The sequence below is a fragment of the Schistocerca cancellata genome, chromosome 2 (assembly GCF_023864275.1).
Source record: "Schistocerca cancellata isolate TAMUIC-IGC-003103 chromosome 2, iqSchCanc2.1, whole genome shotgun sequence".
Taxonomy (NCBI): Eukaryota; Metazoa; Arthropoda; class Insecta; order Orthoptera; family Acrididae; genus Schistocerca; species Schistocerca cancellata.
Genome location: NC_064627.1, coordinates 14,947,838 through 14,971,285, shown reverse-complemented (window position 1 = coordinate 14,971,285; position 23,448 = coordinate 14,947,838). Strand labels below are relative to the sequence as shown.

At 39.8% G+C, this 23,448-nt stretch overlaps 1 protein-coding gene across 1 annotated transcript in view; it reads left to right on the top strand.

The window, feature by feature from the left end:
* Positions 1–23,448, top strand: part of LOC126163202 (dynein axonemal heavy chain 3) — a 1,221,238-nt gene that overhangs the window by 939,004 nt on the left and 258,786 nt on the right. The window contains exon 51 of the mRNA XM_049920156.1: positions 18,219–18,455. Coding sequence (XP_049776113.1) covers positions 18,219–18,455 — 237 coding nt within the window. The remainder of the gene's footprint in view (positions 1–18,218; positions 18,456–23,448) is intronic.

Below are 23,448 nucleotides of genomic sequence, written 5' to 3'. Positions count from 1 at the left end.
CGCTGATATGAAACTTCCTGGCAGATTAAAACTGTGTGCCCGACCGAGACTCAAACTCGGTACCTTTGCCTTCCCGCAGGCAAGTGCTCTACCATCTGAGCTACCGAAGCACGACTCACACCCGGTCCTCACAGCTTTGATTCTGCCAGTATCTCGTCTCCTACCTTCCAAACTTTACAGAAGCTCTCCTGCGAAGCTTGCAGAACTAGCACTCCTGAAAGAAAGGATACTGTGGAGACATGGCTTAGCCACAGCCTGGGGGATGTTTCCAGAATGAGATTTCCACTCTGTAGCAGAGTGTGTGCTGATATGAAACTTCCTGGCAGAATAAAACTGTGTGCCCGACCGAGACTCGAACTCGGGACCTTCGCCTTTCAGGGGGCAGAGCACTTGCCCGCGAAAGGCAAAGGTCCCGAGTTCGAGTCTTGGTCGGGCACACAGTTTTAATCTGCCAGGAAGTTTCATATCCGCACACTCCGCTGGAGGGTGAAAATCTCATTCTGCAAATCAAAGTTGTTTGGACATGGAGGAGATACAAACAGACAGGGACTGTCGATGACATGTCTCACTGAGGTCTCCGTAGGGCTACTACAGCAGTGAATGACCACTACCTATGGATTAATACTCAAAGGAACCCTGACAGCAATGCAACCATGTTGAATAATGCTTTTCGTGCAGCCACAGGACGTAAAGTTACAACTTAAACTGTGTGCAGCAGGCTGCATGATTTGCAAATTCACTCCCAACATCCATGGCGAGGTCCACCTTTGCAACCACAACACCATGCAGCGTGGTACAGATGGGCCCAACAACATGCCAAATGGACTGATCAGGATTGGCATCATGTTCTCTTGCCGATGAGTGTCGCTTATGCCTTCAACCAGACAATTGTCGGAGACATGTTTGGAGGCAACCCAGTCAGGCTGAACACCTTAGACACATTGTCCAGCAGATGCAGCAAGGTGGAGGTTCCCTGCTGTTTTGGGGTGGCATTATCTGGGGCCAACATACGCCGCTGGTGGTCACGGAAGGCGCCATAACAGATGTACAATATGTGAATACAACCCTCTGACTGATAGTGGTACCATATTAGCAGCATATTGGTGAGGCATTCGTCTTCATGAACAACAGTTCGGGCTCCCATTGTGCACATCTTGTGAATGACTTCCTTCACTAGAGTGGCCGGCATGTTCGCCAGACGTGAACCCTATCCAACATGCCTAGGATAGATTGAAAAGGGCTGTTTGCAGATGACATGACCCACCAACCACTCTGAGGGACCTACGCCAAATCGCCGTTGAAGAGTAGGACAATCTTGACCAACAGTGCCTTGATGAACTTGTGGAGAGCATGCCACAATGAATACAGGCATGCATCAATGCAAGAGGATGTGCTAAAGGGTATTAGAAGTACCGGTGGGTACAGCAAACTGGACCACCACCTCTGAAGGTCTCACTGTATGGTAGTACAACATGCAGTGTGTTGTTTTTGTGAGCAAAAAAAAGGACGGAATTGTTGTTTACATTGATCTCTATTTCAATTTTCTGTACAAGTTCCGGAACTGAGGTCATGAAATACTTTTTTTGATGTGTGTGATTGGGCACAGATTGTTAAAAAAAGCATTGAACAAACAGGAGAGGGTAAAACAATGACGATAGTAATCAGTATGTACAGTTTATTCACTTTGATCTTTATTCACAACTTCATATCTGAGATGACTGATGCAATCATGTACACAGCCTGACAAAAACAGTAAATCAAATAACTTGATGGACTGAGCCCAGTTAATCAGTATGATATGGCAATGCTCTGATTCAGTTGAGAAGGGTGTCATAAAGCTGTCATATTTCCTCCCGAGGCAACTGTCCTACAGCTGTCGTAATTGATCTTTGATTTTCTGCTTAGTGACACTGCGACAGAGTTAACATCTGAGCTGGCTTCACATGTGTTTTATCTCGCAGACAATTTGTGGATGCCTGTCGTGTGTGGATGAGCATTGTGCTGTTGAAGAGTGACACTGTGATCCTGTAATTTGAGAGATAACACATGAGAACAGACAGTGTTTGTGACACACCATTGTGCCATCAGAATACACCATGTCATTACCAGCTGTGCGTTAACTCATAGATGGTAGCTCCTCACAGTGTGAACTGGGGTAACACCACTATGTTTCTCCAGGATATCGGAAGAATCGGACCAACCCCGAGGTCACACTTGTGCTCGCTGTTGATGGTCATCTGGTGTGGTGCAGAAATGTGATTCATTGTCAGTCACAGTTTGGCACCATTCGTCAGCAGTCCGTGCTCCCCAGTTGAGATATCACTCTAAACCCAGCCACTCATGTTTTGGTGTTAACAGCACTCTAAGCATGAGGTGGAAATTTTCGGACCCAGCTACTGCTGGACTCTGACCAATGGTGCATCATGCCACAGGGTGTTGCAGGGAGTTGATTACTTATTCCTGCATGGCAGGCACAGATGTGATGGGGCTAAGATGCGCTTGGTGCACAATTCAGAGGTGTTACGGTCAAACAACTTTGACCAGAATTTTGGGGGCACTAAGCACCCCACATCTGATGCTCTTCACACCTCTTATATACATTACCAGGCCTGGTAACAGCACTAAACATGAACAACATTAGTACACTCTGATGACCATTCTGCCTATTACAGAGAATTGGAACTGTACTCATTCACATACGTGCCAACGATGTGTGCACAATTCAGAGGTGTTACGGTCAAACAACTTGGACCAGAATTTTGGGGGCACTAAGCACCTCACATCTGATGCTCTTCACACCTCTTATATACATTACCAGACCTGGTAACAGCACTAAACATGAACAACATTAGTACACTCTGATGACCATTCTGCCTATTACAGAGAATTGGAACTGTAATCATTCACATACGTGGCAACGATGTGTACGTGTACAAAGTTACATTGATGTCAGGCTGTGTCTTCTGTGTTCTTCACTTGTTTTGTCAGACAGTGTACACTCTTCAGTCTGTAGTGATGTTAAATGCTTCGTGGCCTGAAACAATGTAATGCCACTGAATACCTAATAACAACTGTGCACCGAAAGAGATAATGACTTTTTCAATTTTGCCTTTTATTCACTTCATGCATGAGGCAAAATTAATTACATATTAATTATTATTTATATCATAGTGGAAAAATGAAACTATCTATGATGCCATTGAATCCAGTATGAAAGGTAGTGGTCATCAGTTGCTATCAGCAAGATTAAATGATATGATAAGCAAATGTCCATATATAAAGAAAAAACTAGAATAACTAATGAGCTCACAACAACCTGTTTTAGAGCGAATCTGTAAACATGTTCCCAAAGAAAACTGTGAAATACAGTATTGTTGATGGGTTCAAGAAACCTTGGATAACAACTGCAATAGCATATTATGTAGCAGAAGGGAGATCTAATTAAAGTAGACAGGGTAAGCAAATGTGTGCAACAGCATCCATATTATAGAATGTGTCATTCTTTGTCCTGGAAAAGTGATTAAAAAAACTGAATTGTTAGTCAGTTTGAGATCACTAACTTCTTCCAATGCAGTCAGGAAAGTAATTAATTTTCTTAAATGCAAAACTTCTCATGGGATTGATAACATTTCAAGCAAAATATTAAAAGTATGGTCTTTTGATATAAATAATGTACTCAGCATTATATTTAATGCATCACTTTCATGAGATGTCTTTCCCCATAGGCTGATGTTTGTCATTGTCAGACCATTCTCTAAGAAATATAGAATGGTAGATATTTAACTATTGACTTGTTTCGCTATTAACTTCCTTCTCATATGTTTTTTAAAACGTAATACTTAAGATACCTACAAATATGATTGTGATTCTGTCTCAATTTGGATTACAGAAGGGCCTCTCCACTGAACATACCGTCTACCATTTCACTTATAATAACAAGATTCACATACTGGGATTTTTGTGTGCTGTCTAAAAAGATCGCACAAGTTCCATCTCTGTCCAGCCTTGTACTCTCTGAGTTCTACAACCTAACTTTCTTTAAATGTTTCCCAACCTACTCCTCACAAATGAAAAGTAAATAGTGTGTCCCTTATATTTGTATACATGTCTATTGGAAGTCCTACAAATGTTGCCTCCCAGTTGTAAGTACTGGCAAGCAAATGTATCCCTCCATTTGTTAGTTTTATCAATTGAATTTTCCTTTGATACAATGTTCTTTCAGTTCTTAATTCATTATCTGTCTTAGAAAAAGCATAGTTCATTCCATTATGTACAAGTCAGGATACATTATCAATGACAAAACTGCATGGAAGAAGTTAAATATCTAAAACTGATTGTTCAAAATTCCTGATTGTGCATATTGGTCAGAACTTGAATTGAAAATCGCATGTTATAGGTCTTCTCAAATGCTCCGAGTTCAGCAACATTAGCTAAATTTATGTACTGAATAATTTTCTAGATCAGTTTCACAACCAGTCACTGTGTATTCGTTGCACAATAATGAGATCTAAGGATAGCAAGGAGTAGTTAGTATGTATGTGGTTGGATTACATGTATGAAATTTTGTTGTAAATTGAGATTAAAAAATCCAGACAACTTTCACACAGAAATTACAACTTGTCAGTAAACATATTGACACATTGTACATCATAGCGTTACGTCACAAATATGATCACACGTCATGTAGTGTATGAACTATCACTACCTGCAAATTCTCAAATTAAAAAGATTTTATGTCACATCTGTGGATAATTATGGTGCCATTCTTAATATCAAGCAACTGGCTGCATTCAACCCTTGTTATTCCCCTACATTTTCTTACGCTCCACACTTCTGCCCATTAACACGTTGATTCCTTGATGTCTCATGACGTATCCTATCAGTTGACTACTTGTGTGATAAATTTCTCCTCCCCCGAACTCCCCCCTTCCTTCCCCGCCACACACACACACACACACACACACACACACACACACACACACACACAGATATATTCCCCAACCCCCCTCCCCCAAGTCGTTTCATTATTTATTCGATCCACTCATCTGTTCTTCAGCATTGTCCTGGAAGCGTCTCACTTTTGAAAGCTTTTATTCTCTTCTTATCTGGCCTTCTTATTGCCCATGTTTCGCTTCTGCATGGAGCTACACTCAATACAAATACCGTAATTTCTTATGAGACTTTCTAACACTTAAATTTATACTTAGCGTTGACGAAATCCCTGTCCTCAGAAAGATTTTTCTTGCTATTGCCAGTCAGCATTATATACCCTGTCTATTTCTGCCATCAATAGCTTCATTTGCTCCACAAAAAGCAAAACTTGTTTACTTTTTAGTGTGTTGTTTCATAATCTAATTTCCTCAGCATCACTAGATGTAATCTGACTGCATTACATTACCCATGTTTTCTTCTGTCGATATTTGTCCTCTGACTTCTTTACAGGACACTGCCTATTCTGTTCTGTCGATTTATTTGCTTCGCACTGTCTGACAGAATTATGAATGGTAGCAACAAACCTTAAAGTTTTTATATCTTCTCTCTGAGCTGTAATTTCCTTGACAGAATTTTCCTCAGTTTTCTTTACTAACACCTCATAAGTGCAGAGAAAGTAATGGTCACCAAGAATGTGGCATTTGATAAGACATGTGCCTCCTGGCGATCACCTTGAGCTGCTCAGCGTGCACTGTGTATGGTTGTGGTGAACCGGTGGTTCCTGGTCCGAGGACTGAATGGAGCCACCTGTTCTATCTCCATGGTTAAGCAACCTCCACAAGGCATGGCACAGATGTGGGACATCATGCATAACACAGAATGGGGATCTTCGCTCCACTGTCCATATTGTAAGGATGGTTTAAAGAAATATCTGTGAGCAACCTTTGGGTAAAGTGCCACACCACAGCTGAAAATAGTTATATGAGGCAAGTGGGGCTCTGTCTACATAGAACTTTAGGCCTATTGGTATAGACTGAGATGGAACCATTGGCTCTTTCAAATCCAGTCCCAGCTGGATTGATCAAACGAAAGCACTCGTGTAACCGGTCCTCCTAGAGAAAGCATTGTTGAACACACTTCTGTTATAGGTGATAGAACACATGTTGTCTGTCAGAATACGTCTTTAAGTGTTAAGAGTAAAGAGGGCAGCTTTGAGAATGTTTCACCTCTGTGCACTTACAGGGCACTTTAAAACCTATTGGTTGAAGCATCTAGTTCCCAAGAAGCAAAAAAACTACAGGCAGCTAAATGTCTAGGAGAATGTGAAATAGTAATGAAATTGGCAAGATTTTAGATCATGCAGTGTATAACAGAAATTCTAAAAGAAGAACTGAAAGATGAGTGGGTCATGGAGGTGCGGTGACTAGAATAGACAGTGAACTAGTGAAAACAAATCCCTTTGTTCTTATATTTAATAGCACTACACTCTCAGAGAACATCAGGGCATGATTCATTTATTTAAAATTGAGGCTTTTAAATTAAATCTGATGCACTGTTATAAATTCCAAAACTTCGGACACAGCATTCTAACATGTGAAGGAGATGCCTCTTGCGACAAATGTGGTAAGGCTTCCCATGATTGACTCTTAGGCTCATGTCAATCACAGTATGTTGATTGCTCTGGGGATCACCCTATGCAGAGTAGAGACTGCACTGAAGGAAAGAAGATACAGGAGCAAAAAGTGACAAGGTGGCTTACAAACAGTTAATCATAAGACCTTACAAATCAACGCAATTCTCCACATTTGCTACTTCATTTGCTTTGCTTCTCAAAAGGCCAATCACAGAAGCTAATGCCACTGCACAAATGTAGGTAAACAGTGCCATCACAAACACTTGCAATTCTAAGTGCAATTGCTGAAGCACAATTATTTTAAAACCTGAAGTTCCTTCCAGACTCTCTGAACAGTCCATGAGCTCTCACATTATAGAAATTCCAACACCACAGGTGGTAGACATGAGTAAACAGGCAAGCACTGCCCCTGCACTGTTAATGTGGATTCCAGGAAGGAGATGTTATTTAGGTGCCAGCTAAGTGCGAACTGCTGACATTCTGTCTCGTATGGATACATAAAGACAGGCGTGTTGATAATTTGTGAAATTTGTAATTATATTTTACTTCATAATACACGGTCCAGTCACATTATTGTGCCCACCATCTATGTTTGATGTCAGTGTGCAATAACCAGTCACATATGACAGATGGCAACACTAGCAATGGAGGAATGTGGAAAATATTGCACTTGTTGTCATAGTGTGGAAACAGAGCAATTTATCTGACATCCAGAAGATCCTTTTCATTGGCTTTTGGACCAAGGATGGAAGCATTTCTGAAATGCCTAAGTTTGTGAACCATTTGTGTGTCACATTGGTTAAAGTAAACTGTGCCTGGTAAAACAGTGCTATCCAAAATCACTGCCAAGTCAACTGTGGTGCATCGCAGGCCAGAGATGACAGAGGTGAATGATGGCTAGGCAACATTTATGGGTGAGCAGACATGCAACTGTTGAGCAACTGACCACCCAGATGAACCGAGGGACTACTAACAGTGTCCCCTCAATGACTGTTCAGTGAACATTCCTTCGTATGGGCTTCCACAGCTGGTGCCTGGGTCATGCACCCAATCCAGAACCTATGGTATCACCTCATTTGTGCTGTTTGCAACATAGGTCCACAACCGAGAAACGTAGAATACCTGACAATTGCTTTGGAGTTGGCACGGCTCCATATCCCTGTTGGTATGTTCCAGGGCTTCGCAGACACTTTTCCTGCATGTCCACACCGCTAAAAGTTATTGTTCGTGCCTTTGGCAGGTGGCCACATTAATGTGATTGGACAGTGTAGTATAAGGATAAAATATATGATTATTGTCACTCTCTTGATTCAGTTATAATTTTGTATAACTGTATGCTAGATACTTATAAGAATATAAAAGTTAAGGTACTATATATTTGATACACTGTATACTTACACAGTTGTTTACCAAATTTAGTGTAAAATTTGTAGGGTCTTAATTTCACAAATTTATTAATTAGTGAACTACCTGATTCAGAAAAATTAGGTCAACAAAAGTATAAATAATATCTGGGAATCAAATAAGCATAAATGTTGGATAGGTATGTGGGAAGGGAAATTGATTAATAATAATTGTTCAAATAACAAAATATTTTAGGGTGGGTCAAAACTTTAATTACAAATAATTTCTTAGTTAATGTATTTTCAGAAAAAGTAAATTGATTACTATAAAGAGTGAAATTAGGGCTATCAAACAAGATAGGTCATTTAAACAATGAACAGTTATTAGCTCATGACATTTTCATAATCACCTGGCCTGAGAGCAACTTCACTTGCAGAATTATCTTTAAAACGAAATGTTTTATGGAGAACTAACCATCCCTTTGGGATAAGCAGCATTGAAATTATCTGGTAAACTATTAATCATAATAAGGTACTGATTAAATAGGAATTTCACCAAATTAAATAAGTGGAGTATGTCTGCTATCAGCCTAATAACTAGGAGAAAAAATAGATGTCTAAAGGAGTAGAATGGTAGCAAATGGAATAATTCCTTCTGCTACATTTCACATTGTGCTCATGTCTGCAGGAGGGACAATTAAGACTCCTTTACACCCGTGTGCAAAGTGACAATAGCCCTCCACAGAAAGGGTAACGTCAACAGGAAGAGAGCTAAAGTTGGAGTGGCCATCTTTTTAGATAATACATAACACTCTTCTCCTCTGCCCCTTAATACCAACATACAAACAGTGGCTACCACAGTATATGTGCAACATAGGTTCACTACATGGTCCTTGTACTCACCCCTTCATAACTCAGCTGAGCAGGAGGCTCTCACCATCACATAGCTCTCTCACCAGCTCCTCCTGTGTGGGGATTTTAATGCTCAATGTGTGCTAATGGGGCTCCATTAACTCAAGCCCCTGGCGTAGTTCTGCTGGCAGATGACCACTGTCTTCTGTTTCCTTACAAGGTTAGGAGGGTAATTATGGTCTGTGAAGGCCTCAGTGAGATTTTTGGTGTATTTCGAGAGGGACTGCTCATTACTAAAGATGTGATGACTACAGGTGTCTAGGCTGTACGGAAGGGCCTTCCTGGTATGGAATGATTGGCAGCTGTCGAAATGGAGTGTGTCTGGTAGGTTTAATGTGGATGGAGGTACTCTGAGGTGGTCATCATCGAAGAAGATGGCTTGTTGGGTTGAATGGGGCAAATGTGTTACAGTTCTGGGGGAATGTCGATAGGGTTTCCTCACCACCGATCCACATCACGGAGATGTCGTAAGTGAATCTGAACTAGGTGAGGGGCTTGGATTTTGTTTGGTTAGAAAGGATTCCTCTAGGTGGAACATAGTGTGAGGGTATAGCTGGTCATAGTGACTAGGAAGGAAGTTCTAGGTTTGGAATCCATTGGGCATTTGGAAAGGTAGTGATCAATAGGAGCAAAGGCATGGGCATTACGCACATTAGTGTAAAGGGAGATGGCATCAGTAGTAATGAGTAGCACACCATATTCTAAAGGAACAGGAACTGTGGAGAGCCATTGGAGGAAATGGTTGGTGGTTTCTATTTAGGAGGGTAGGTTGTGGGTAATAGGCTGAAGGTGCTGGTCTGTGAGAGCAGAGATTCTCTAGGTGAGGGCAGAGTAACTGGCCACAATGGGGTGTCCTGGGTGGTTGGGTGTATGGACTTTGGGAAGCATGTAGAAGGCAGGAGTGCAGGGAGTGGTAGGGGTGAGGAGATAGATAGACTCCAGGGAGAAGTTCTGGGATGTGCCTAAGGATTTGAGGAGAGACTGGAGATCATGCTGGATTCCTGGATTCACTGTGACAGGGTTTGTAGATGATGAATCTGACAGCTGGCAGAGTCCTTCTTCCAGATAATACTGGTGGTTCAAAACATTTGGTGTAGCATTTGTCAGCAGGTAGGATTATAAAATCAGGATTGCTTTTTATGTGGTGGATCATAGTTTTTTCTGTAGGTACAAGGTTAGCTTGCATGTTGAGTGGTTTAGAGAATGATGGTAAGGTTAAGAAATTCTGGATGGTTAAGTGGGGGTGATCTGGACACAATGGGATTGGATCATGATTGGATGGTGGAGTGAACAGAATCAGGCAGATTTCAGCATTGGTCTTTGGTTGACTTAGATTGGTAGGGTTGGTGGAAACCCTGTAGAGACCAAGAGAAAGAGAGAGTGCCTTTAGCAAGTCCTGCATGTTTATATATGGGAGAAGGGCAAAGGGTGAGGCATTTGGAAAGGACTGATACTTTTAGGACTGTGGAGGAAAGGTTAATAACTGGGATTTATATCTGTTTAGGTTTTGGATTCTGTATAGCAGAGGGAGGGAGTTTCGAGGGTGTGGTAGATGTAGTAGGTATGCGAGGCACGATTTGTCAGCTACAGGAGACATGGAGGAGGTTTGGAGGCTGTTGTAGAGGTGGTGGATAGTGGTAGTTAAAAGCTTGAGTAGAAAGTTAGAACTTTTTTAAGAGGTGTTGTGCATGCTGTTCTAGTTTCTGGCAAGTGACATATTTATATTTTCCCACCTCTGCGTTGCAAATGTTTTGACTTTTGAGTGAAATGCCCAGTCGATGTGCTGTTGTTTTCACATCAATTCTACCAACATTGAGAGTTGTTTAGTTCTCGGGGTTTTGTAGAATTCCTGGATTCATCTCTCGTCGCTGTGCAGCCTATGAAAAGAATTGCGGAAGACTCCCAAATAAATTCCAAAGTACAGTGCAGTTTTAACACCAATATATTTCCAGGACTCTGGTGTCCGAGCCTGGTGAACTGTACCGATTACATCACATGTACCCAAAGTTGACATCAAACGACACAGAGTTCACAACAATCAACAAACGAGTGAGCCTACAATACATTTACTCACAACCCTAGCCAAAAAACGAGTGTCCCAAGGTGCCTGCGTGACCTCTATTTATACTTTTGTTAACAATTACCTACAATGAAAATTACAATTTTATGTAAAATCACAATTAAAAGTTAAGCCGAATATGAGATACACAAATTTACAATCTCAGTGCTGAAGAAGGTGAACCTATTTTCAACTTAGTTACGAGGTAATATAACATTTTCTGACTAATTATGTTACAGGTAACAATTACATTTCTAAATTTGTTTATAACAAGTCAACTAGTGCCTGAATTTTAGTGCTAACATATATTGGAGATTCAATTAACATGCTTTATTTATATGTTCTATTTAATTTGCTGTAGTAATTTTATAATGATAGGTTTACTGGTACATCCTGACCATGTGCTACATTTCTTTCGATTAGTTACAGTATTACTTTCACATTTATATTGTGTTTTTCACATAAGAACAATGTTAATCAGCAAAGCATCATTTTCGAATTATATGTATACTGAAATAGTGGTTATTTTTGTATGTAATTTGGAAACAGGTCACTTTACAATTGGGCAACTAGGACCGGTGTTTATCTTTAATGCTGTCCGAGGGGTTCTGATCGGTAGCAATGAGATACAGTAATATTTCACAAGCAAGAGTTTGTGTGTGATATGGGATCTAGGAATTTGAGATTGCATATCAGGAGACATGGATGAGGGAACTTTTCTGTATTGACGCAGATGGAAGCAGCAAGGATCCGTGGTGGCGCAAAAAGCGAAACGGGTGAAATGGATGAAGAGTAGGCCAAAAACTTGAAAGGTGAAAACCAACTGAAATCAACATGAAAATACAATGAGATCAAAGAAAAAATAAATAAAAACAATAATGTTGGTTGCAGGCCTGAGGGTGGATAAGTGTGAAGAGGGGGAGACAGCAGATGTGACTAGATTAGATGAAGTCAGTGTGTGTTAACTGGAATAAGAGAGGAGAAGGAGTAGAAGTTGGCCAGGGGTTGTTGGCAGGATCAGGTACAATTTCATGTGACAAACAACAATACAGAAAATAACATGCAAAAATATGTGAGAATGGCACAGTAAGAGTGGTCAGTTTGAAGGTGGAGGATTACTAATATCAGCAAGAGTACTGTGAGGCGTGAGATGCAGCACAAACAATCAGCACTGTCATGTAGCCATCTGTTGTGTGTGGATGAGACAGTCAATACAGTGTGGCTTGTAAGTAGAGCATGTGGTGTGGTTTGGCAGGTAACAAGTGAAACATAGGAAAGAAGAGAACTGGACACTGAGCATACTAATATGTTAGAAAACAGTAACAAAGGAATACAGCACTGGGTTACAGGATGGAAGAAAAGCCATAAGGCATAATCAGACAATGGAATATCCAGGGTGGAATAATGGCAATATTATGAAAAGGATAGTTGCTACTCACCATGTAGCAGAAATGCTGAAGACCTCCATTGGAATTAGACAACACACAGATATATGTATATGACTCTGGCTGCTGAGGACAGGATTCCCTGGCAGAAGGACTCTGGTAGCTGTCAGATTCATCTCACTACAAACCCTGTCACAGTGATCTCATTCCAGAAACCCAACAGGAACTCCAGTCACCCCTGAGATCCTTAGGCCGATCCTGAAACATGTTCCTGGAGACCACCTGTCTCCTCACCCCTACCATTCCCCACATTCCTACCTCCTACACGCTTCCTAACGTCAAACAACCCAACCACCCAGGATGCCCCATCGTGGCCGGTTACTGTGCCCCACTGAGAGGATCTCTGCTCTCATAGATCAATGCCTTCAGCCTGTTACCTGCAACCTAACCTCTTATATAAAAGCGACCAACCATTTTCTCCATTGACTCGCCACAGTTCCAATTCATTTAACACGAGGTGTTCTATTGCAACTATTAATGCCACCTCCCATTACACAAAACTCCCTAATGCCCATGGCCTTGCCACTATTGAACACTACCTTTCCCAGTGCCCAATGGATTCCAGATCTACAACCTCCTTCCTAGTCGCCGTGATCAATTATATCCTCACCCACAATTACTTCTCCTTTGAGGGCATCATGTACACACACATCTGGGCTAAGGCAGTGGCCACCCACACTGTACCATCCTATGTCAACCTATTTTTGGACCATCTAGAGAAATTCTTTCTAACCAAACAGAATACAAAGCCCCATACCTAGTTCAGATTCATCGATGACCCAGTTGCCGCGTATGCTGCCCAACGCGATGTTCTTCATTTCAGTGACTGCTACACAGCCTGTGCTATCTGGATCCTTCCCACCAACACCAGCTTTTCTGAATTGCACAGGTGGGAACTTTCCCTGCTGTATATCCTACGTTCCTGTAACACTCGTGGCATCTACCTTCATCAGTCATTGTCCCAGCCACCTATCCTCTTCCCCATTCCCCCTGCCGTGTTACTTAGTATCGAGAATGGCACAGAAAGTATCGGCCACCACAGAGATACTGCACAGCAAAGTGGTACCACAAGGCTCCGATGAGATGCTATGAAGAAGTCCCGAGGCACCAGTGCCACCCCTCTGTGCTGAAATAGCATCGCCAGAGACCAGGAAGACAGTTCTGTTCCAGGTCAGACTGTGCTCACTTTCAGAAAGTTCTTGTACTGTCATTGTGCTGCCTACATGCCATGAAACAGCCCTTGTCAACTGTCAGGGAGTGAAGAGACTTTGTTGTCCTGTGAACTGTGCCTACATGCCAACACTACAGATACGGAACTGTATCAACAAGTGGCTACAAAGTTGTGCTTTCTACTGACTATATTGAACCCACTGTAAAATCATTCTGAACTTGTATCCATTTGCCACTCAGTAACCGTGCCTCATGTAGTGTGTTCTGAACAGCAAGTCTACATGTGCAGTTTCATAGCTACAGCCATGGCTGACGAGCAAAAAAGTTACATTGTAATTAATGAAGTACTACCTATTCAGTGAGTTCTAATTAACTCTTTTATTACTAGCCAACACAGTGTCAAAGAAATTGAACATAACATCCACTCTGACACCCCATAGCACTCTACTCCCACAGTCTTTTTGCTTCTCTTCTTTTGCACTGCCCCCACCTCCCTCCCTCCTCGCGCCCGTGCCCTCCGTCTAAGCCCCTGACTGCACCTAGCTGCCCTACCCTCTCTCCACCTCATCATATTACTGTATGCTTCTCAAGCAGTATTTTACCATCCCCCAGCCCTACTGTGCTATTCTTCCCCCTCCCTCACCACACTCTTCCTTACCACGACCACTGAGATTGCTTCTCCCATCGTGCACTGCTGCTCACTTTCTGGCCAAGGCAGCAAAGGCCTGTGGTCTTGTGTGTGTGCGCGTTGTGTTTGCCTGACTGTTTTTGAATGACACCCTATTACACCCCATTGGGGGTTGAGTATCTGGAAACAGTGGAATGCATATTTTTTTATTTCCAACAGAGAAGCCTAATACAAATTTATCTTGAAAAATACTTGCATAATGAAATATTTACATAAAAACTTTCATTCTCCTTCCAAATAGGGATTAAATTTCCAAAAAATAGTGAAACACATATTTTCTTATTCTAACTGAGAAGCCAAATTCAATTCATTTTTAAATTGATTTCATAATGAAATGTTAAATAACAGTGTGTTTTTAGAAAGAATTTCACCCACTACTTTACCCTGATAAATGTTAAATTTGGAAAAATGCTGAGATATGTTTTTCTTTATTCCTGACCAAAAAACAAAATACCAATTTTCATAGGTCTATTTTCCAAATAGCCTAATAACGACATGATTTCAAAAAAACCTCTCATCCCTTGTCACCCCTTAGGGGTGGGATTTCGAAAAATCCCTTCTTAAACAATGCCCACAATATAACATCAACACCATCTGTAAATTTCATGTTTGTGTTCTTAGTGGTTAGGTATGGGCAATGATGACTCAGTAAGTCATTCAGTTGGGACATTGCCTTTTATTTATAGATGAGATTACAATCGGGACCTTCTCATCATATTCTTTCTTGTACACGTTTGCTTGCCCCTCCTTTTTGACCCTCACACCGTATGGCATATCCATACATCACACTGGTATTCCATTCATTTCCATTCTTATTAATGTTTTCTCTCCCACTGGCATGTCTAAAAATCTGTCTAATTCTAGTGACTTTTCCAACATGCAAGCTAGCAACCCATCCATCTGTCTGTCTTATACTCATACACTCAGGTCATCCTTGCCCTCGTCTCATATTTCCTATGACTAATATTTATCTACAAAAGCTTTTTCAAACTTGTCATATGTCATCCTGTCTAAATTCATGGAGTCTGCTCATTTGGGTGATTGTTCTTCCATCTGCCTCATCACAAAATCTACCTTTTTGTGTCAGCCCATTTCTCAGGTATCACTCTGTTAAGCCTGCACAGAAATGAGATTGGGTACTTTTATATATGCCATAGTGAGCCTAGATGAGAGTTCGATAGGTTTGACTTCGGGAGTAGATCTATTAGATTCTACGACGTATGAAGTGTATTATTTCAGTTTCAGCAAAATTCTTTAAAGCAGAATCCTCTCCATATGAGTAACAATATATGCTTAGTACTGTCAAAGAACACAATGATACCTGTTTATTTCTTTGAACAATACTGTTATGTTGCAACTATAGTTATTCTTGAACTGAATGGCATTGCATTTAATTATTCACAGTTCCGAGTAATGACACTAGCTTGTTGCATGGATCTGAACTATAATGATGCTGCTAGAGTGGGGCTAGTGATGTAAGTAGACTTCCAGTAGTGATGGTAAATGGAGTGTGTCTTTGTTGACATCTGTTATTTGGGGCTCCATCTGGTAGCGTCTGTGCTTAGGTTGTGATCCCATTGTGAGGTTCCTTCTGTAACATAGGGCCTCACTCTTCGGACAACACCACAGGTGCAGTCTTCCTCCCAATCATAATCTGTTACAATCCCTACCAAAAGCTTGTTCTTCTTCCAAATTGTTTAATACAATGTTGTTAATCCTGTTTTGTGGTTTCTTACTTCTTTCTTTAAAACATTCACTTCAAAGTTACCCAAGTTATTATTGTTAGTTGTCACAGTGCTATTAGTCATTATTAATTCCATATTTATGTTACCAACTTCTTCCTCACTTCTTTCTCTAATTCCAATTACCTCTTAATTTCTGCCTCATTTCTTTCACTGATTCCAGTTACCTCCTTTCTTGTTTTTTGTCTCAACTTGTACAAAGATAAGCTGTGTGCTGAGTGGAATATAATCATTGACACAATTCTTTGAAATTGCTTCAACATGGATAATTCTTAGGACATGCATTCATGCATGTGAATCAATTCCTGTCTATTAGTTGCTTAGTGTTTTTCTCCATCTTGCCCATTAATGTTGCTAAGAGTGCCTGCATATCTAAACCCCCTTGGCCACCAGGTGTAGGTACCTGTACTTCCTGATGTTATTCCACTCCTACTGTTTCATCCTTTGAAAAAACTCTTTTGCACTAATTACTGACATTTCCACAATTTCTGAATCTGCATCTACTTTTTTTTATTATTATTTTTTGCTCCCAATTTGTATGAAATAACATTCTGTTCCCTATCCATCTAGGACTGTTCCACCATTAATTTTATTATTTTAGAATTATTTCACTAATTCTCACTTTCTGACATGGTACATCAGGTTATTCATAAAACATACAAAAATACACATCTACTTGTACTTAAAAATCACTATAGTATCAATGCCACATGCAACCCACTATATTAGTAAATCTTTTGGGAGACTGACACGTATTTCTGCATGAGAACATAGCTCACAGCTTCCCATTGTGACATGCTGTCTCATGCCATTGTAATTCGTATTCTTTTTGCTTGGTGATGATGTTTACTGTTTCACATGTATGACACTTCTTCTGCACATGTCAGCAACCATTGCTGTTTTGACCGAGCGGGATGGCGCAGTGGTTAGCACACAGGACTTGGATTCGGGAGGATGACGATTCAAACCTGCCTCCGACCATCCTGATTTAGGTTTTCTGTGATTTCCCTAAATCGTTTCAGGCAAATGCCAGGATGGTTCCTTTTAAAGGGCACGGCTGATTTCTTTCCCAATCCTTACCTAATCTGAGCTCGTGCTCAGTCTCTCATGACCTTGTTGTCGACGGGACAATAAACACTAATCTCCTCCTCCTCCTCCATTGCTGTTTCTGCGTCTTTACGTTCCCTGTTGTTGCCTCACATAGTTCAGTACAGTTCCTTTCTGCAATTATTGAATCAAAAAATTGTGTCGTGGCATGATATGCCACTTGTAAGAATCAAAAAATTGCTTCATGGCATGATACGCCACAAGTAAGTTCTCACCCCCCCCATAATTTTAAGAGACCCAAATGTAGTACTAATTGTTAGCTGTCAGACTTTAGAGAGAGACTTACTTCAGCTGTGAGCGCATAGAAAACTAAACTGTAGCTTAAGTGGATTTGATGAGACTTATTATTTGCTACGAAATGTATCATAAATTTTAGCAAGGTTCTTTTTAAATAAAAGATAATGTCATTTAAATTAGTTTATTCAACTTTCAAACTATAGAAAACATGCCAAACTGTATCACATTCAAACACTTGAAAGTTTACAAATTTCAAAAATTCACTGACTCTAAAAAAAGCCACCAATGATTGGGCTTTCCTTTTCCAATGAAATATTTCTCTGATTGTCTTAATGAACACTTTATAATTCAACTTCACAAACTTCTGTCTCATGAATCTTTCATTACATGTTACTCAACTAACCTCACCCCATTACTGCCTTCATAAACTCTCTAGTAACTTGCATCACAATGTGACATGGCAATGCACTGTCTGCTGGAGAAGGGAGGATATTGCTGAAAGTTCCAGAAGCTAAGGCTTGCCAGCTAGCATCTGCTACTAGGTGGCTCATTGATAGGGATACTAATTATGGCATCCTTGCATACTCATCTTTAGATCCTAAAGAATCAAATTGCAAAATGACAAGAGCTGTTTGCACAATTTTCAGTACGACAAATGATATACGTTTATTTTATTATACCAAAATATATTTAATGTTTAATATATAAAAATTTCTAGAGACAATTGTTTTATACATCAGAAACCAGCAATATAAAAATTTGAATGTAATTTTATCAGGAAATTTAACAACAAAACTTAACAAACAGGGGTGTCTGCACAGTTATAATGTTATTCTTCTCAGATTTGTATTTATCCAAGTGCTCATTTCATTGTTATATGTTATTATTGAAATTCATTTTACTATGGTTGTCATGTGGAAGTATTCTTTGAACGCTGTTGTTAATCGCAGGTGACGCTGCTGAATTTTATGATCACTCCTCAAGGACTGCAAGACCAGTTATTAGGCATTGTTGTTGCAAAAGAAAAGCCTATTTTGGAGGAGAAGAAAAATGAATTAATAATTGAAAGTGCTAATAATAAAAAACAGCTAAAGGAAACCGAGGATAAAATCTTAGAAGTATTGTCTAGTTCTGAAGGGAATATTCTAGAAGATGAAACTGCCAGACAGATTTTATCCTCCTCAAAGGTATGCTGCTGTCTTTGTGACATCTTTAAGCATTCTTACTTTATTTAACATTCTACTTTGGATCTTTATGAAATGCCCAGTGAAACTTAATGTTATAGTAATGTAATACATCACAATTGATTTTTACATATAACATGATGGTTTTACTGTATTTAGAACAACACTACATATTCCTTTTCTATGTAACTCACACATTAATTCGTATTTAGTACTATTACAAATTGTAAATCAGTGCTGATTGAAAATACTAAGGCATACAAACTTACTGAAAATATTGAAGGTGACCTAGAAGTCTTGATACCTCATTTTGTGTTAATGGATTGAAATTAAATATTTTAAAATCCCAATTGATGTGATTTAACACGAGTCTAAACAGTAATGATATTTATATGATCCACAAAGATCAGGAACCAAAGCAGGCAGACTGTGTAAAGTTCTTGGGAATGCATATGGGTGGTCATCATATGTTCCACATGTGGCAAATAAATTAAACATGCTGTCTTTTTCCCTCACTAAGACTAGCGTCTCAATCCATAGGACTTCTTACCCCACTCACAATTTACTTTTTACTGTTGATGCCACATACAGACAGTGCCCACCTCATTCCAAACCCATGACATCCTTCATGATCTCCGTAACCAGCTACATGGCAACTATTTATTCACAACCGATACAAAAGATTTATATGTTTGCATCTGTTACTGCCCTTCAGAGTAGTCACCAGCATTGTGTAGAACCTGTTGCCAGTGATGTGGAAGGTGTAGTATACCGCTAGCAGAGCCTATTCTGTTGATGGTGCAAATGAAGCGGTCTACTGCCTGTTGAATCTCTGGAACAGTTCTGAAGCAAATGTCATGAACTGGTTCCTTCATCTTTGGAATCAAATCAAAGTCACAACGACTTAAGTCCAGGAAGTGTGGTGGGTGGTACAGTACTTCCCAGTCCCATCGACCGAACAGAGGAGCCACAGCTTGCGCTGTATGCCCCGTGCATTGTCATGCAAAATGATGGGTGAGTTGCACAGAAAGTGTCGCCTGCTCTTTGGCAAAGCTGGTTCCAGGTGATACTCCAAAAACGAACAGTAATACTGTGCATTGACGGTCTGCCATGGAGGAACATAATGCATAAGGATAACACAATTACACTCGTATACGAGAATCACCATAACTTTAGACCGCTCCATTCACACCATCAACAGAACAGGCTCTGCTAGTGGTATAGTACGCCTTCCACATCACTGGCAACATGTTCTACACAATGCTGGTGACTTCTTTGAAGGACAGTAACAGGTGTAAACATGTAACTCTTTTGCATTGGTTCTGAATAAATAGTTGCCACTATTCAAGTTCCAACCATTGTACTTATGAATGACCACTTTACCTTTCAGAAGCAAATATACAAACAAATCAGGTTCATAGCCATGGGAACCAGGATGACTCCTCCTTATGCAAACCTTGTCATTGTTAACATGGAGGTGGCTTTCCTGGGATCCATAGACCTGGAGTCCCTCATTTGGTTTTGGTACATTGGTGATATCTTTACCATATGGACTTGTGACCTCCCCTTCTCTCTTTGCTCCGTTTCTTTTGCTGATCTTTCCTCTTCTTTCTTCCTTCTTCGTACCACGGCTATATCTCAGGGTTTTCAATGCAGAAATGTAGTGAGAAGGGGGCACATGTGGGTGGTGGTTCACAATATCGTAGTGGTGTGAGAGAGCATCACTCATGCCTCTGGTTTGAGAAGACTGACGACTGAAGTACGAACATTTCTCAACAGAAAAACAGGTATGTGCTCTCTTTTCTTTTAAAACTATAAATAGTAGTGTAGCTAGTACTATCTATCATTCTACTAAACTGAATGAGCCTGACACCACTGATGAAGTTTCAACCTCGAAAGAATTTTATTAATACTAATTAGCAGAAATTAAAAAAAAAAATCATCCAATCCAGAAGTCACTCACAGTTAGAGTAATTAGTTTCTAATGTGTGTGTAGTGGTCATTAATACTTAAAAGATCATTTCAATAATTCTATCACTCTCCGTTTATGAGTTGTAAGCAACGTATCAACAAGATGACTATGCAATGATTAATATTTGTCATATCCCGACAGTAAATCGCTTCTCACTTGCTTTAAGCATCAAGACGATTAGTATGCCGCTCATATTAGTCTTTGATAGTTATTATCAAGCTAATGTCCATAAATTGCAATTAATGTTACAGAATCACACGCGCGATGACGATAATGCCTGATATCCAGCCACGTATCATGAACTCAACGCCAATATTTGAGAAATTATGTGCGATTTGTTTGCACCAATGTTGGGCCGTGGTTCCCTAGAATAATTTTTAAATCAACTGTGGGTTGTAAATTAACAACTCTGTGCTCATTCATGAAAGTTACAGCAGATCCGCACTCGACGACTCGTTGATCACGCACTTGAGGGACACAGAAGTTTTTGTTCTTACAAAGAGAAAACATATCACGCATAATGCAACAAGGTGATTTGCTATGTCCAAACATATTTATATCTATCTCATTAAAACTCATTACCTATTAAATGTTGTACATAATTAAATTACTTACTCTGTAAATAACCAAAAAAAATTAGAAATGAATTACATGTATAAAAAATCTCAAGTTGATATAACGTCATGGGTCATTACTGGTTTCGACTCCCCAACACTCACGTGACGCTAAGTAGATCCGACTATATAGGACATACTCATGTAATGTTACAGACTCATGGTGAGGCTGACCTGGTAAAATTTTTGGACTCTCTAAATATGTTGTTGTTGTGGTCTTCAGTCAGAAGACTGGTTTGATGCAGCTCTCCATGCTACTCTATCCTGTGTGAGCCCCTTCATCTCTGAATACTTACTGCAACCTACATCTTTCTGTATTTGCTTCCTGTATTCATCTCTTTGTCTCCCACTATGATTTTTACCACACACACTTCCCTCCAGTACTAATTTGTTGGTCCCTTGTTGTCTCAGAAAGTGTCCTATCAATTGATCACTTCTTTTGGTCAAGCTGTGCCATAGGTTCCTTGTCTCCCCAATTCTATTCAGTACCTCCTCATTAGTTACATGATCTACCCGTCTTCAGCATGCTTTTGCAGCACTGTATTTAAATATATATATTTGATGTTAACAAAATTCTCTTCTTCATAAATGCTTTTCTTGTGATTGCCACTCTACATATTATATCCTCTCAACTTTGGATGTCATCAGTTCATCAGTTATTTTACTCCCCAAATAGCAAACTCATCCACTACTTTATGTGTCTCATTTCCCAATCTAATTACCTTAGCATCACCTGATTTAATTCAACTACATTCCGTTATCCTTGTTTTGCATTTGTTAATGTTCATCTAACATTCTTCTTTGAAGACACTGCCCATTCCATTCAATTGCTCTTCCAGGTCCTTTGCTGTCTCTGACAGAATTACATTGTCATTGGCAAACCTCATAGTTTTTATTTTTTTCTACCTGAACTTTAATTCCTATTCCAAATTTTTCTTTGGTTTCCTTTACTGCTTGCTAAATGTACATACTGAGTAACATCGGGGATAGGCAACAATCATGTTTCACTCGCTTGTCACCCACTGCTTCCCTCTCGTGCCCCTCGACTCTTTATAACAACCTTTTTGTTTCTGTACAAGCTGTAAATAGCATTTTGCTCCCTCTGTTTACCCCTGAGAGCTTCAGAATTTCAAAGAGAGTATTCCATTTAGCATAGTCGGAAGCTTTCTGGGTTTGCCTTTCCTTAACCTATCTTCTAAAATAAGTAATAGGGTCAGTATTGCCTCTCATGGTCATACATTTCTCCAGAATCCAATCTAATTTTCCCTGCGACCTCTTTCTACCATTGTTTTATTCATCTATAAAAAAATTGTGTTAGCATTTTGCAACCAAGGCTTATTAAACTGATTGTTCAGTAATTTTCACACCTATCAGCAGCTGCTTTTTTTGAAATTGGAGTTACTACATTCTTCTTCAAGTCTGATGGTATTTTGCCTGTCTCATACATCTTGCTCACCAGATGGAAGATCTTTGTCATGGCTGGCTTTCAGTAGTTCTAGCAGTAAGCTCACTACTCCTGGGGCCATGTTTCAGCTTAGATCTTTCAGACCTTTGTCAAGTTCTTCTCACAGTATCATATCTCCCATCTCATCTTTATCTACGTCCATTGCCCTTTTATAATATTGCTTTCAAGCTCATCTTTATTGTGTAGACCATCTATATACTCCTTCCACCTCTCAGCTTTCCCCTATTTGGTTAGAGCTGATTTACAGTCTGAGCTCTTGATATTCATACAGCTGCTTCTCTTTTCCCCAAAAGCCTCTCTAATTTTTGTGTGAGTGGTATCTATCTTTCCCCTAGTAAAATATGCTCCTAAATCTGTACAATTGTCCTCTAGCCATTCCTGCTTAGCTTTTTTAATATTCTGTCAATCTCATTTTTTAAATGTTTGTACTTCCTTTTGCCTGCTGCATCTTTAAATTTTCTCCTTTCATCAATTAAAATCAATATCTCCTTTGTTATCCAAGGATTCCTACTAGGCCATGTCTTTTTATCTATTTGATCCTCTGCTGCATTCACTAATTCATCTCCCAAAGCTACTTATTCTTCTTCTCTGTTTTCCTTTGCCCTGTTCTAATCAATCATTGTATAATGCTCCCTCTGAAGATCTTAACAACCTCTGGTTCTTTCAATTTATCCAGGTCCCCCAATCTCTTTTATTTCCTACCTTTTTCCAATTTCTTCAATTTTAATCTACAGTTCATAATCAATAAATTGTGGTCAGAGTTCACATCTGCCCCTGGAAATATCTTACAATGTAAAATCTGCTTCCTAAATCTCTGCCTAACCATTATATAATCAGTCTGAAATCTTCTGGTGTCTCCAGGTTTCTTCCATGTATACAATCTTCATTTATGATTCTTAAACCAAGTGTTAGTGACAATTAAATTATGCTCTGTGTGAAATTCTA